Below are 17,581 nucleotides of genomic sequence, written 5' to 3'. Positions count from 1 at the left end.
ATTCTCCATGTTTTGCAACTATTTCAAGTATGCAATTTGATGCAAATTGTAAAGAAAATTATTAGAAGTTTTAAAATAACATTTTCTTTCCTTTTCCCTCTTATCAAGATTGACAGCTAGTAGACTAGACACATCTCATAAAGAAATAATCAAGATAGGTTACAATTCAAGTCATCATCTAAGGATCACCTAGAACTGATTAGTGCACTGATTTTTCCACATTTTCAAGCACGTAGAAACAAACTGAGCAAGAGGCCCCTAATCCCTGCACAACAGATGTCTACATGATAAATACAACTCAATACTACAAACTTAGAACTTCATTTATCAGAAAACAAGGACTAATACAAGGAAGTAAGGAAGACTTAGTTCAGTAAGCATACAAATTTTAAAAGACATAGACGGACTGAATGCTTTATATTTTGGATATTATCCATTTAATGGGAAGACTCTTTCTTGAGTAAGAAATAAAATTAATTTTAAAAAGAGTAATCTGTAACGTGTATATTTATAAAATAAAAACTTGTGGATTTTTTACAGGGTTAGATTAGAAAAGCACTGGATACTGAACCAGTAATCATCTAAGGACTCATTACATTTGTTCAGTATTTAGTGGAACATTAGCAGTGTGCATTTAATTATGAGAGCATGATTTTTCTGCTGTTTGAGCCATATTATATAGAGTATTCTAGGAAAAGATCCAACCGTAGCAAAAGTTAATGACATCATCTTTTGTAGTTTCATTAAATAGAAAGGAAGAATCTATTTTGAATCCTTAGCACATTGCTATGCTGATGGGAAATGCTCAAAAAACTTTCCTTTTAATTCTAATATCTACCTGTAGAAAATTTGAACTTACTTTCTTGCTTCCAGTTCAGTTTCTCTCTGAATGTTTTACCTCAAAATAATGGCAAACTATCCCTCCAGAAACCATTTAGCACTTAGAGTCATAAATATGACCCTATTTATGACTTAGGGTCATTAATATGACCCTACATAAATATGACCCTAAGTACTAAGTTTCACACTGAGTAACTTATTTACTCTGGGAATGGTAGATCAGTATATAGTGCAAAGAAGCTGGCCTGAAAAGAAATCTGCAAGAAGTTTTAGAAGGAGTCTTCTACATAGCTTTCTACTATGAGGACATAAAGTCCTTTACTTAGGAGAATAAATACTATATTGCACTATCAGTTTACATGGCAAGGATTTTAATAATATAGAACAACTTTTCACATAAAAGTAATATCACATGGGACATTCATCCTTTGTAATCTCTCTGAATAGTAAAAAGCAAGTATATTCTAACAGGGAAAAAAAAAAGAGAAAGAATAGATTTCAAGTATGGGTGACTGGAGAACCACATCTACCATCAAGGATTTATCAGTTTGAGATATATTTCTACGTGTTGGCTACATGCAATGCTACATATGGGAGAAATTACTCACGCTAATAGATTTTTCCATTAATTCACAGCAAAGTAAGAACTCACACCTCCTTGACTGACAAAGCTGAGGTGAGGAATTGTATCTTTGTAAAACAAAAAACTAGATTACTTCAACAAACCCTTTAATGTCCCACTGAAATTTTCTAGCGTTCCAACTGGAGAGCTTCCATGACATTCACACATCTAACCACCCATCCATAAAAGGAGGAAATGCCTGCTACTATTTGTTCTGTGGCATCATACACACTGACACTGAAACAGCAGCAAGGGGTCCTGGAGCAAAGTTCTTAATTTAAATACCTATTGAGTGTCAAAGTATGTTTTATCAATAAAGAAAATTGAAAGAAATTAAACTAAATTGAATAAAACCAAATAAGAAGCAAAAATAATGGTTTTCAAAGCTTGGATCTATTTCTTTCCTCCTAGATGAAAATTGTCTGAATTTTCATTTCACAATCATCATTACCACAATAATTCTAAAAGACTATCAAAGTAATTTTCAGTGCCAAATACATAATTCATTAATGTACCTCACTCCCTCATTTGCATATTATTACCCTCTCCTTCACATCAAATTTTAATTCGCACGTCAATTATGGAAACTGCATCTCCTTACAAAACTCTAACTATAAATTTCAAACGTTCTAGCAACTTACTTCAGTGTTTCAAGTGACATTTGCAAGTTATAATTTCTTTCCTGCTCCGGCAATTTTGAGAACTCCACTAAGCATGGGTGTTGTCTTTTATTGTCATCTCTAACCTGAGAAAAAAGTAAAAAAATAAGCTTAACATGCCTCAAAAACGAAATTTAAAACCAGTCCAATCCACAAATTACTTAAAACTGATCCTGTTAGATTTACCCAAACTGGACAACACCTCGAAACAGAAAGTATTCTGTACTCTCAGAGCATGATCACTGTGTTCAAGCAAGGCTGAATTTGCATTTTCAAATAAACTTCAGATTTGCATATCTCAAGTGGAATAAATGCAAGTTTGTACACGCTATTATACAGATGTTCACAGGAAATATGCAATGTTCAAGAACAGTGCAATCAATATTGCTTTAACATACAGCCATAAAGTACCATCTCATCTTCAGCCCCATGTTTCAAAAATTCTATATCCAGTTTGTATAAATATGTTGATACAGATAGTACTGAAATCCTTACCCAAAGAAAATAACAATGTAAAAGAAATCTTCCCCATCTCTTAATTCTGAAAATATTTGTTTCTAAGTTATTTCTAGTACATAGAAGCAGAATATGACCGTTAGGAAGGCACATATGAGTGGAACATTAATTTATTTTTAGTGCAGTGATAGGAGAGCTATACAGACTATAATTTACAAAATCCTACATTTTATAAACTTGTAAATTTGATCAAAAACATTTTTAACCTCCTCTATTTTACACAGTTTTAATCTAACACTGGCTATAACCTAGAAAGGCAACTTCAGAGGCTGTAATAACCAAGCATTCTATAGTTCTCAACTTAGCATCTCATGCTAGAGTTCAGCCAACATCTACAAACACTTGATAAAATACATTAGTTTGAAAATATTACCTAAAAGTTCCCAATGCAATTGTTAACATCTGCACAGTAACATTTTCATGTCAACCTTAGATGGACCATAAGTTCACCGTTTAAATTAAACTTTAATGGTGCGAAGTGGAAGTTATTGAAAAATAACATTTATTGATTTTTGATCAAACAGATAATTCTGCTGGAAAACTGAATGCTAACAGTTGAAGTTAAAAATCCCAATTGTTATAATTTTTTAAAATTGATATTTACACTACTACTTAATCTAGTTTATTTAATGTCATGAAAAAAATCACATTTCTCTTTAACATTGCTGAGTTTTTGCATTTTGATTCAAGCACATAATTCTCAAATTGAACAGCAGTCATTTATGTTTTGGACTTAAAGATCTTTACAGTCTCCAGGGGTTATTTATCTTGATTTGATGGGATTAATGTTCTTTGGACAGACAACACAGGCAATTCAACTGTCCAACTAATTTAAAAATTTAATAGACAACAAAATGAGAAATGTCTTTTACTACCAGTGAAAATGTTTATTTCCAGATTCCTAAAATCTTTGGTAATCTGCATATTAAAAAAACTGAATATGGTCTCTGAGTTTAGATCTGTGTACAGCTAATTTAAGTCTTGGATGTCAGGTATTTTCCTCAGTAATCCAAATTAATTTATTTCCCCTAGTGACACAATTTTTGTTCTACAACTACAATGTATGATAATTCTATCATACAGCTAGCATATTTTGTGGGTTACCTTGTAGTTTCCTGTTTTTTTTCTGAGAACAAAATAAAATCTACTGCCTTGCAAACAAATTACATTAGTGGCAGAACTCATCCATCAATTCTTAATTTTTGTGGCTGGTTTTAACTGTGCAGTGACATTGAACAAAAATAAAGATATGGAGATGCATCTGATTATTTCAATAGCACACATATTCAGAGTTAAAATTAAGGCAATTAATGAAGTCCATAATTTTTTCTACATTAGCTTGCTATTTTACTTTGTTACATGCATAGAATGCAGAATTAATAGGGCATGCAATAGTGGGTATCACTTTGGTGATACAATGTACAGATCTGATGATGCAGGTATGTAGGAGGACTATAAAATGCTACAGCAGAATTTTTTAATAATCTGGAGGATCATTTTAAAAGTCTGTCTATTAGCCTTTAAACTTTTAGAAGCTGAAAAAACACCACTAGCTACTACATACAATGCATCTTCCTCTGAACTAAAAAGACAAAATTAGAGGACCTGTGTGAGTCTAAGCAAGCTAATCTTTGTGCCATGCTCCCACTACTCAGTAACTGCAGTGCAGGAATTCAGATAAGTAGAATTGGCAACAGCGGCTTAAATGCAGCCAATACAAAACTGGGAGGAGCTGTTGACTCCCTGGGGGCAGGGAGGCCCTGCAGAGAGACCTAGACAAATTAGAAGCCTGGGTGTCGTGGTTTGACATGGAAGTGAATTTTTTTCCAGGAAGTTGGGTCAGGTTCAATCATTGGATTGATTTTTTTCAATCAGTGGTCAGGTTTGGATATTGGCACCTGGAGTGACCACTGAAAGTATGGACACACCTCTGAGAACACAGGGGGTTGAAAGAAAGAACTCCCAGGAGAACTCTCTCTTTGGTTCCGGTCTTCAGAGAGTGCAGACTCTCCCCTGCCCAGCCATGGGCTGGGTGGGGGAGGGGAAGCCACACGGCCTTGTCCATGTAGGCCGAGGGGCTGAAGGTCTGGAACCGAGCCAGCTCCTGTGGATGGAAGGGTGGAGAGAAGCGGAGATGCCTTTGTTCCCCCCGCCACCAGAGGGAAAGTGACAGAGAGCCTGACGGCACCTGGAGATTTGCGGGCAGAGGAGAAGGAGAAAGGGGGGGGATGATGCCCAGCGTGGGAGACGGGAATGCTGGGCAGAGATTTCAGCCGTCCAGGGAGTCTGAACCTTTAACCCTTTCTGGGAAATGAGGGCTTTGTAAAATATTACTCCTCCTCGATTTGTAGAGAGACAGTCCGGGACCTAAGATGTTAGAAGAAGAAATATTTAGGTGGGAGGAGATGATGAAGTAGCTTTTGGCTGGACTTTCTTTGTTAGCCATAGACTGAACCAAATTCTCCTGCAATAGAGACTGCACTTTAGGGGGATGCAGTGTGACCCAAGGAGACCTGCTTCAGCAACTAACAGCATAGGAATGGCAAGAACAGAGGAAAGCTGAGGAGGGAATGGTGATGCCCTCTGTCTTCAGAAAGAAGATGATCTCTGTTCCTGGACCCTTGGCCCCAGGGGAAAATGGGGGGGACTGTAGTCCCAAGATGAGAAGCTGGACTGTTGTATCTTTGGGTCCGTGGCAAAGCATCCTTAAAGGAGCCCTATGAGCAGTCTGTCCATGCACGGTGGTGAGAGCACTGTGACATGGAAAGGAGAGTGTCACACTGGCAGATTTTCTCTGGGCGGTTGCCATGTGTGACATGGAAACACAGGAGGTGGCAACTGTGTTTCCTGGGGGGTCTGTGGTGCAAGAGAGACTTCTCTCTCCCTTGATAGATTGAGTAGATTATCTGAAGGGTGGTAATTTGATCAGGAATCCCGGGTGATGTTTCATGGTGGGTGTTTTGGAAACTGGGAGGAGGAGGGGTGTTTTAAAAGGTCTTCATCCTGGATTTAGTCCGTGTGTCTTGTGTAGTAGTAGTTTAATAAAGTTTTTTTCCTTTGTTATTAAGCTTGGGCCTGCTCTGCTCTGTTCCTGATAACATCTCACAGCATTTATTTGGGAAGGTGTATTTTCATGGGGGTGCTGGCATTGCACCAGTGTCAAACCATGACACTGGGAAATCACCAACCCCATGAAATTCAACAGGGGAAATCAGTGCCCGATTCTACACCTGGGGTGGGGCAACCCTGGATGTACAGACAGACCAGAGAATGAGATGCTGGGAAGCAGCGCCATGGAATGGCACCTGGGAGTCCTGGTTGGTGGCGAGTTGGAGATGAATTAGCAGTGCCCTGCCAGCCAGGAGGGCCAACCATGGCCTGGGGGGCATCAGGCACAGCATCACCAGCCAGGCAAGGGAAGGGATTGTCCTGTTCTGCTCTGCACTGGGGCAGCCTCACTTCGAGTGCCTGAGGCAGTTTTGGGTGCCACAACCCAGAGAAAGTCATGACATGGTTAGAGAGTGTCCAAAGGAGGGCAATGAAGATGGTGAAGGGCCTTGAGGGGAAGGCTTTTGAAGAGCAGCTCAGGTCACTTGGTCTGTTCAGCCTGGAGGAGACTGAGGGGAGACCTCATTGCAGGTACAGATTCTTCACGAGGGGAAGCAGGGGGCAGGCACTGATCTCTGTAGTGCCAGTGACAGGACCCATAGGAATGACCTGAAGTTGTGTCAGGGGAGGTTTAGGTGGGATATCAGAAAATGGTTCTTCACCCAGAGGGTGGTTGGGTAGTGGGACAGGCTCCTCAGGGAAGTGGTCACAGCACCAAGCCTGAGAGACCTAAAGAAGTGTTTGGACAACACTCCTGGACACCGGGTGTCACTTGGGAATGGTGCTGTGAAGGGTCAGGAGTTGGACTTAATGATCCTTGTAGGTGCCTTCCAACTCTGGGTATTCTGAGAAACTGATAAAATCATTTGTGAGGAACCAGTATGATTAAGAAATCAACCTCCAAAAAATGATCAGCGTATACTCTATCAGGATCCCAAAGAGAGTGCATCCTACCACAATGCATTAAAGCAAGGTAATTTAAAAAATTTAACACCTATTTTCATTTTGAACATAACTAACTTTATCACTTGGTACTTATCATATATGGTTTAAATACTGTTCAACTGTACAATTAGATTCTCAATATGTAATGGTACACTAAGAGTTCCTGCAGGTTGCGGCACAGCTGGTATGATTACACCACAATTAAAATGTTTTGACATGTTAATTTAACTGAGGTTTTGTGTTTGATTTGGTGGGGAAATAAACGACAACAAAACCTAGAGATATTCTCTGTTAATCATATATTTTTAAGTACTGCTGTATGCTAAACCAAAAAAATATTTATGCCCAGTTACCTTAATCTGTAACCTGAACTCCTCAGAAGCCCAAAATCTTTTTAGTAACAAAAATAGAATACATACATGTTTTTGCACTTATATCTAGTACATGTTTCTATATGCTCTTCACAGCAATATTTCTTCATAAAGTAGCATTTGGGAAACAAATAACAAGCATAATAACATGATAATTTTTTACTGATTAAATTTTAAAAGAATATTTTTTCATACTCCATGGAAAGTAGGAAAGAGATAAGAAAATAGTTACGTAAAGCACCTAATAGAGACATGAGACTGAAGAAGTGGAGAAAAGGAAAGCAAAAATCAGATTTAATGGAATTTCCTATAGGCAATACTTATTTGGGACTTTAAAAGAGTAATGTCAGTCAGCACATGTAAAGAGAACCAAGAATAATGTTTTCATTGGCTAGTTCCACCAGTCAGTTGAACATCTTGCTCCAAGAACAAAACTGAAAATTTCAGCATCAAATAGCTTTAATACCAGAATTTTTGTTCAGAAATGCCCAAGTGCTGTTGGTTTCCACATGCTTTTGGTAGGAAGGTGTATAAAACCTTACTAATTTTGGGGGGAATGATGAAAAATGCAGTCCCATTAGTACATTGAAACCAATGTACTTAATCATACAATGCAATTAACAGAAAATTAGGTTGGAAGGTACATACTGGTCCATACTGCCAGCCAAGTTCAATCTTATTCATAACCCAAAGTTCATGGATGTTCTCTGCTAATTTTTCTCTAATTCTTTCCAGGTGGGGAGGCAAAACAATCTAAAGAGAGATGAGATAAGAAAGGAAGAGGCTATTACAAATAAGTTGCTCGACACACCATCCAAATTTTCATAACAGGCAAACTTTTTACAAACCGGATCTCACTAAATCCCAAGGAAAAAAACAAGTTTGGGACAAGGTGCAAATTCAACCAAATGAAGTAAAACAGGCATGTGATATGTGTGAGTTTAAAAAGGAAAGTGCAGTCTTCCCATTGCCATACCTGGCTAGTATCTACAGGAACTGGAGTGAAAGCTGCTTGTGACAGAGAGACAGTAGGACCCAGTAGGTCTCTTGTGTAGCTACGATCTTGTTTGTACTCTCGGCTGTTCTCCACTTTCAGCTTCTCTTTTGGTAGGACAGCTTCAAAACATGGAGCATATCCAGGTGGAGGAAGGAACTTGAACTCTCCATGGCGACCTCCAAGCAAGAAACGAACCCTGTAAACATCAGAATTGCTTTAGATAACCAAGACACCTCTGGTGGAAAGCCTAACCAATCTATAAGCCTAAAGAATATTAAATGTGGAAAAAGGAAAAAAAAAAAAAAAGGAGGGAAAAATGTAAATGTTGCAGTTTCTTTTCATTGTTTACAGTTCAACTTTCTCTAACTGCTGCTGGTTTATGATGTAGGACATCATAAACATGAAAAAACACAGAAAAAGTATTCTTTTTTCTAGTTAATTTTACTTCACTGGAGGCATTTTAAATCACAAGACCAATAATCTTTGAGAGAGAGAATAATCAGTTTACTCAGTACACCTATAAAGTAAGCAGCAGCCTTTTGAGTCTCCAAAGGCAGAGATTAAAACCCAGAGTAATCAATCAAGCATTTCAGAACTCTTTCCATTGAGGAGGTCTCCATTCAATCTTATTTGAGAAATGAACCTAAAACACTGTGGTTCTTTCTTTTCTCTCACAAAACACCAAATCTTTAGGATACAATACAAAAACTCCTAAATTACCTTCCTTAAAACTTTTACTTGTCATAATAATAGAAACTCAGGGGAAACCACTCTTTTATTCATGACAAAATGGTAAATATGTCATGGCTTTTTATTACTGAAAAATTCAATCAATGAGGTAATAATGGTGTAACAATGACATAATATCAACATGACATAGCCATGGCATAATACTGAAAAATCTTCCTAGAACACTGCCATCCAGAAGGAGTCAAGAAACACCCAAAAGACTAGCCTTAAACCAGAAGAATTTTGTATCTTTTCTGTTTACTGAGTATCTTACAAGATTTTTGTTAATGCTATACCAGTACACATTCAAAAACTGCATGCAGTACATAAAAAATATCAGTCAATAGTATCTCTAATAACAGAAATAAAGCATGCAAGTTTATAGTTTTGCATTTTGTAGTATGCAGATCTATGATTTTACTACATTTTCTCTCCTGTACCATCAAAAGCAAAGTCTAAAGGAGTGTATTCTGCATCTGGAGTAAAGGATGGGTGTGTGCTCTGTGTGATAGCTTTTAGGTTCTGTGGTATTCTTTGAATCATCCCTCAGAGAACATTGCTCTGCCTCCAACAGAAATAAGCTCTCATCCTTCACCTTTGCCAGTCCTGATAACGTTGGTCTCCCCACTGGAACACCACACAACCTCTTTAATATTATAGTCTCAAATTGCTCAATACATGGAAGCAAATTGTTTGGCACCTCAAGTGTGACTTGAAATTTTGTAAAAAAAACAATACAGCAACCAGAATACAGATTGAATTCATTTTAACTCATGCACGACCACTATTTCTTAAGGTAAGTGCAGATAATACCTCTTTTAATAATAGTTACTACCTCATAACAGGTGAATTAGGGAAAATATATTTTTAATATCAAAGGCTGATGCAAAATGCTGCCCTGGAGTGAATGTGTAGCAATGTCTCAGCAAAGAAATTATTAAGAAGCTGTTTGTAATATATGTCTGCAAACCACCAGAACACACTGGTGTGCTGAAAAGCAACAGATGCACTGTGTCTTCAGGACTTCTTTGTAGCTCTCACTACCCAAGAACTGGAACTTTGCCAAAAAAAAACAGATGTCAGAAAGAGAAATGAAAGCAGACAGCCAGGGAAATATTCAGCATATTCATCTATACAGAAAAAAAAATTACCCAGAAGACTTGAAAAACAAACAAACAAACAAAAAACCAAACCAAAACAAAAAAAACAACCAAAAAAAAACAAAACAAAAAACCAAACAACTCCATGAGATGCTAACTTTATTCCTGCAGAGAAGCTGACAACTGGGAAGAAGAGGCCATCTATGTTGAAGTTTTCAAACATTCCTTGAACTGGCTGACCATTTATTCGGAAAGAGATGCTGGGGGCACTCAGGTCCAAACAGCAGCTAATAACATCATCAGTTCTTAATAGATGTTGGTTGGGAGAATTTACTGTTCGTGCTACACAACCTATGGAAGTAACAGAGGCACATTTAGTGAAACTTATGAAAACCACACTGGTTTTCACAGCAGCCTAAAAAAGAGAAAAATATCACTTTAGAGCACAAACACATTAATACACGAATGTCTAACCTATGACATCCAAGACCTGATTTTAAGCTTGCAATATAGTGAATAGCAGCATACAGTCATATCAACGCAGCTATTTCAATTATAAATAATAAAACTCAATTACATTTAATGTGAGAATAATTACTGATAACCATATAAACATTCAAAACCAATAAAACTATATTTTATTCCTTACATTACAGCCATTAGTACCTAATATGAAACCTAGAATACTTTTCTAAATAATGCTTCATTATTTAGACAAAGAAAAATATCTCACTTTGAATTATTTATGGAAAATTAGGTATTTTTCCAAACTTGTATGAGATTATACTATTCAGTTTCATCATTAGACTGCAAACCAGCATTTTTCAGCAATATAGAGAGATGCATTTTGAAGGCACATATATTCAGTTATATATTTTAATCCATTTTTATAAATTCTAGAGGATTATTCTATCTTACATCAAGTTTACACAAGCACACCTGCTTCCCAAGAGAAACAAGCTATATAATTCAGAAATAGAAAATGATTGTGTCTGAAATTTACTGCCATCTACAGTACAAAATTTTTGAAAAAAAATGGAAGCTCTTTGAATACAAGTCTACATATGTTTTCCAAAAATAACTTACACACTGTCTGCAAGAGATACTCCATGATGCATACTAAGAACAGAGCACTAACTTTTTAACTAGGGCGTCCAACTTTTGTAAACATGAAGGACTTAACTAGCACTACATTTCCAGGAAGAAGCTGAAGGCATATGGTTTTATCAGAAGCAAAAATAATGAAATCTCAGTAATTTTTCTACAAGTGAATTTTCGTGCACATATCTCCCCAACCCCTGAGGAAAAATAAAATACCAACACTTTCAAAACTCTATATATGAAAAATGACTTTGTAATACTGCCAGATGAAAATATCACAGCTGAGAGTTAGTATAAAACAAATCACAGAAAGGGACAATTATTTAATAGCAGGGATAACAAAACACTAAAAAAGCTACTAATGAAGAGTGGATATTTCATCCACTTAAAGAATACTACTTGAGCCCACATGCCTTTTAGACACTAAAATTTTGGCAAATATAGGTTATGGAGATCAATGCAAGGCTGACTGCTAACAGAAATATGTATTGGTCATTGATGAATATACAGTAGATCAAATTATCTAAATGCCTTTTCTGGCCCTAGGCTTTAAGGACCTATGAGTTCCACTTCTCCACAATTGGTCATTTCAGGACTGAAGAACCAAATGTAAATTATATGTGATTCTCATACAGGCTTGGTCCAGAACAGAAACTTGGGGGCAGAAATTATTTTTGTTATTCATTAATACAGTAAATGTTTAATGGTAAGAAGGTTATGATGTAACCTGGGATTGTGGATGCAAAAAAGACCATGATTTTCAATATGCAACAATTAAAGTTCTTCCATGTTTGAGAGGTATGTAAGTGTTACACGATATTATCAGCAAAGAAAGAAGACACAAATCTTTTCAAATCTATCCACATCCATAACAGATAAAAAATTTGCAGATACATTTGTGGTCTGACCTATTTTTTTTTTTTTTGGCAGGACTTGAGAACCACAAACAACTGTTCATTTTTTCTGTTGTTACATTTCTGACGGAAAAGTTTGCAGTGGGTAGAAAAATAATTTTGATTTTCAGTAATCCTTTGTTTCCTCCCTAAAAGTGACCTTAAGTACAAAAGCTATGTTGGTTAGCTCATTATTTTCAGGTTCTTCTGTAATAATTCTTTTTCTGTCAAACTCAGTCACGACACTTGTAATGATACCATCAAATATGCATCATTGTTCCAAAGTAATTTTCATACATACGAGAGGCCAAGTAGCAGCTTCTTTCCTAAGATGCCACTCCAGTTGATATGCTATTATTTATTAATAAAATCCATTGCTATTTTGATTGGAAAGTTCTTTTGAAATGTAAAACTATATTATTTTCCAAGTATCAACCTACAATGCCTCAAAACTGCAAAAACTTTGGATGATGCAGCTGACTCACTATATTATCTCTCTTGTCTTCTAAGGTTTTTTAGAAAACCTGCTCATAACTTTTTAGTGGAAAGAAGTGCCAATCCAAGGAGCCTTTCCCAGTTTCCAGGCTGTTCTCTAGTTCACCACTACCCAATAATCTCTCAAAAATCAAAACAAAAAAAAATCTTCTCAGCAAGGTGAAATCACAGTAAAATCTCCTTTCAAGAAGTTCAGGACTGTCCAACTGTAGGACTACATATTCTAAGTGATATCTGGGAATCTTTTCACGAAAGTCAAAACTTGTGAAAAAGATTAAGAAAAAAGAGAACAAGCTATCATTATTCTGATTTTACTGAGCTAATCCAGTCTGAAGAGAGAATAAAGTATTTGTGGAATCAAGAATAAATAAAAATGCTTTAGATACTGAGTTCAGCTTTCTCTAACACTAGAATCTTCATGCATAAATTACTATTAACAATTAGATCCAAAGTAAGCCAAGAACATTTTAAAGATTAATACCTGAGCAAATACATCATATGCAAGCTAGGAACATGATTCTGCAAGTTTTGCAGTAATCAGTCTTAATGTAGGCAAATAAAACAGCACTACATAAAAAAAAAATCTTGTTTTAAATATATGGCAAAGAACATTTAAAAATCTTCTTCACCCCTAAAGTATCTCTGAACTTCTAAAGACTCATAATAAAAATCTGGCTTGGAAAATAAAACAAACCATAAATCAAAAATGAAGAGCCCTGTTACTTAAATCTCTCAAACTGTTCTTACACTATCACAAAGGAATTACAAATCCAGATGGCTGTAGTACTTCAATTTTTGCAGCTTTAAAGTTTTAAATAAAATTTTCATAGTTACTATGAACACACAGTCCTCCTATCTACCCATCCCCCAGAATCCCAGGCTGAAATGTAAATTATTAGTCTACCTGCATTACTTCATACAAACCAATTTTTTTCAATGGACATTGTCAGTTTAAATCATATTCTGATATAGGGTACTGTTTCTGTATGTTCCAAGTGTCAGCTGAAATAAATGATTCACTTTGCTGCTGTTGAAACCAAATTCACTGGGATTGCAAACACAATTATAATGTTTAAACAAAAATAATCAACAACCACAAAATACCCAAGAGAATACCTGACCACAGATGTAGACCATCAAAGCCATAGGAATATAGGTCATCACCAACACCATTTCCTCCCCATTCTGCTCCTCCCCCTGGGTAGGGTGAGTAGCCTTCTGTTGAAGCCCAGCCCACTCGTAGGTGAGTTGATTCTGCAGTCACAAAGGGCTCTAGATGGTCCACCATAAGTTCATAGTACCATTTTCTGTATTGAGCCGAGCCTTCACTAATCCCCAAGAAGATGTTGGGTCGCATGCTTAAATAGAAAGAATAAAAGTAGTTATTAAAATCTTATCTCAAGGACAAGATGAACTGTGCATACTTTTCATTGACTCAAATTTCAAGCTAGTTTTGTGTGATTAAAACAACGGAAGTAATTTTACTTCATGGAAACACACAGATTACCAGACTGGAAAAGACCACAAGGATCATCTGGTGCAACCTCTCTTGATAAAAGCACAGTCAGGACAAGATGGCCCAGCATACAGTCAGGACAAGATGGCCCAGCACACTATCCTGCTGAATCTTATACGTCCAATGTTGGGTAATCCACCGTTTCCCCAGCAAGATTATTCCAATGAATTATTCTTCTCATTCTGAAAAATGTTACTCTTTTCTCCAATCAGAATTTCCCCAGGAGATACTTGTACCCATTACCCTTTGGCTTTTCCATGTGACCCCTGGCTGCACCTAACCCCTGGCTGTTCCTCTAACTGGAAAAATGGAAAAAAGAGGTAGCTTCAGCTCCAATACTTTTCACTTGCACTCCCAAATCTGTATATTCCCTTCTTGATTCTACCCAGATTTCAGCTTGTTGTGCCATTTATGCCCCCATGAGAAGAGTAACAATGGATAGCAATCTGCGCTCTGGACAAGTTGAGGCACCCTCTAGGCAACATCTGAGACATTAGCTCCCAGAAGGCAGTATATTTAGTTATTTATTCATTCATTTATTCTGGTGGAAAAGGGTCTATACATTTTAAGTGAAAAAAATATGTACTTCAGTAACTGAAACAGTATCCTCACTCAGATGCCCATAGTAATTGGTTTATGTATTTGAACAATTAGTAGATGTTAAATCCTGCAAAAAAAAATTACAGCTATTCACCAGTTATCAACACAAGTGTAGTAAGTACACTTTGCAGGCTTAATTTTACATAGCAAACTGTATTCTGTAACACTGAGTATCCATTCAAGAGAATAACATTTTAAAAAGATACAAAAGTGAAGAGTCATTCTATTTCAAAATTCTCTTGTACCTCTTCCTTCTTTGTTCCAAGTCCTGTATAACTCAGTAATTTGCAGTGGCTGTAGAAATCCTTAATATCAGTGTGATGCTCCTACTGCTACTGGCTTTACAGTACTTCACAAGACTACTTAAAGAAAGCAAGCTACTACTGTACTTATTCAATATCTAGCTAAAGAGCTATGTGTATAGTCATATCTAAAGGTCATGAAGGAGGACAAAAAAGGAAAAAAGCCTATGCTTTTCTAATCTGATTTTGGGGATAATATTGAATATAGACTCTCATACCAAAAAAAATCTGTCTCCAAGCAGTCATTTGTATGTCACTAATTCTTGAATTAAAACCACAGAGCACAGAAGCATCCAAAATCAATACTAGCTAGATTTTTTCAATGGTTGGTTACCCATATTGCAAAAAATCTTTTAAACTTCTAGACTGAGTGTATGTCGTCTTCACATTCCTCCATTATATTGGGTTATTACTTGTATAAATATTTTCGTTCTCCATTCATGCTGACTAATCAACAAAAATGTAGCTCTAAGCTAGTCCCAGTGTGCCTTCTGGTAGAGGGAATGCAGAGGGAGGAAGAAGGGCTGGTATGGATGGTTAAATACAAGTCAGTGTAAAAGCACTGACTTATAAAATAACAAGTTGCTTATAAAATAACAAGTTTTATCAGGTAAGACCAATACACTTCTAGAAGCATATGGGTTGTCTTTTGCCAAATGTTTAAGTATAGATACTATTCACATTGTTCCAAATCAAAAATTTAATGTACTTAAAACCAAATGTTTGATAAATCTATCTTCCAGAAAATTTATATTATTTGTAAATTATTAGCAAGATCACCAATTGAATCTTTTTAGCCTGAACAGAGTAGCACAAAAGTATGCTTTTGCCCAGACTTCACAATTTAATCAACCTTATCAGCCAAATTCCTCTTGTTCAAAAGAGGTTTGTGAATAGAATTTTCAATGAAAAAGTATGTTAAAAAGCAATATCATAGAAAGTTCCAGTAATACCTCAGAAAGTTCTTTTGTCAAATATTTTTGGATCAAGGTACACATGACTTTGTCTAACACTAAATTTCTTCAGTGATTCCTTGGTCTTACTGACTCTTGAAGAAAGTATTTTTTCCTTATAATTGCAAGAATAAGAATCCTCTCATTCACACCTTTCTAATGCAAAGCAAAAATATGGAACAACTAATTTGCTTTTTCTACCACCTTATTTGGGAAAGACAAGTCTCTGTTCCTTGTATAAGATCCAAAGTCATGCTGGAAGCTCAATCACAAATTGCAGAATCAATGGGGTTGGAAAAAGCCTCCATGATCATCAAGTCCAACCTTTGATCAAATATCTTCATGACAACTAAACCACAGCACAAGTGCTATGTCCTGTCATTTCTTGAACACTATCAGGTGTGACAACTCCACCACTTCCCTGGGCAGCCTGTTCCAATGCTTAACCATCCCTTCCATGAAAAAATTCTTCCTCACATCCAATCAGAACCTCTCCTGGTTCAGCTTGGAGTTATGTCCTCTTGCCCTGTCACTGCTTGCTTGAGAGAAGAAGCCAACCACCAACTGGCTACAGCCTCCTTTCAGGGAGTTATAGAGAGTGGTAAAGTGTCTCCTGAGCCTACTCTTCTCCAGAGTAAACAAGTTTCCTCAGATATTCTTCATAAGACTTGTGCTCCAGATCCTTCCTAAGCTCCATGGCTGTTCTCTGGACATGCTTCAGCACCTCACAGTCCTCCTTGTAGTGAGGGGCTCAAAATTGAACACAGTATTCCAGGTGTGGCCCCACCAATGTCAAGAGAGTCAATCAGTTCCCCAGATCCTTTAGCTTTAAGTAGCCTCCTTATAATATACAGTGTGGGTTTTTAATGGTTTTCAGCATCCAGTAAATCCTATGAATTCTGAATTATAAGTACTGATTCTGTGTTTCAATTTTCATTCTCAAGCAAAGATTGAGACTTTTAAAAATAAACAAGTTTGAGACAGAAGATCCCACAGATCTTCACACAAGGCCACATTATTTGGCCTCAGCATTAATAAAACTCAGGAAAATAATTTACTTAATAATATTTGTAAATTATACTTTACCAATTTAAGATGGTACTAGCTTCATCTTGTTATTAATGTCTGCTTGAAGGTAGATTCTAAAACTCTGTCAGCAAATGGAAGGGTGAAGGCACTCTCTAAATATTCTAGGCACTGATGAAGGTGCTTGACACTAAATTCTTAATTTTGACCAAAGGTGATTAGGAAATCCTCATAAGATCATAAATGCAATCACAGGACATCAGTTGACAATACTTTGAATCCACATCTAGATCTAGACCATAATCTTTAGAAGAGACAACAGCTTTGCAGACTTAAAACAGTTTAGGGCAGATATAGCTTGTGACAGCTCACTCTGACCCATGTTTCAAATTGAATCACTACAGCAAAGGGAATTTAAAATCCTAGTAAAAATAAAATATCATAACAAAAGTTTGGAAGTAAAAGAGATTTTCTGTAGTGACTATTTCTTTTAAGCACAAGTTGGGTTTTTTCTCTTTATTCATAGATAGAGATTTTTTTTCTTTTTCTTTGTACCTGCTCACATGGTTGACAAGGCGTGTCTGTAAGAGCAGATCTCTTCCTGGCAGGAGATTATCACAGATTAGATGTTGATTAGACCGCACAGCTACTCCATGACAAACACAGAGAGAACACAAAACATCCAAAACCTGGAAAAAAAAAGTGATTTTTTTAATCTTAAATACTTTGTCATTGTCATGGTTAATTACTTCACGCAATGTAATGCTCTATGCCTTGTTACTGGAAGACATGTCATGGTATGTAATTA

General features: G+C 36.5%; 1 protein-coding gene across 1 annotated transcript in view; it reads right to left on the bottom strand.

Annotated features, from left to right (window-relative positions):
• Positions 1–17,581, bottom strand: part of RYR2 (ryanodine receptor 2) — a 386,286-nt gene that overhangs the window by 159,473 nt on the left and 209,232 nt on the right. Inside the window, exons 19-24 of the mRNA XM_053974163.1 lie at positions 17,329–17,462; positions 13,493–13,734; positions 10,046–10,238; positions 8,038–8,254; positions 7,710–7,814; positions 2,104–2,207 (exon numbers count right to left, since the gene is read on the bottom strand). Of these exons, the coding sequence (XP_053830138.1) occupies positions 2,104–2,207; positions 7,710–7,814; positions 8,038–8,254; positions 10,046–10,238; positions 13,493–13,734; positions 17,329–17,462 (995 nt within the window). The remainder of the gene's footprint in view (positions 1–2,103; positions 2,208–7,709; positions 7,815–8,037; positions 8,255–10,045; positions 10,239–13,492; positions 13,735–17,328; positions 17,463–17,581) is intronic.

The sequence above is a fragment of the Vidua macroura genome, chromosome 3 (assembly GCF_024509145.1).
Source record: "Vidua macroura isolate BioBank_ID:100142 chromosome 3, ASM2450914v1, whole genome shotgun sequence".
Lineage (NCBI taxonomy): Eukaryota > Metazoa > Chordata > Aves > Passeriformes > Viduidae > Vidua > Vidua macroura.
Note: the sequence above shows the minus strand (reverse complement) of the source record. Positions and strands in the feature narration are given on the sequence as shown.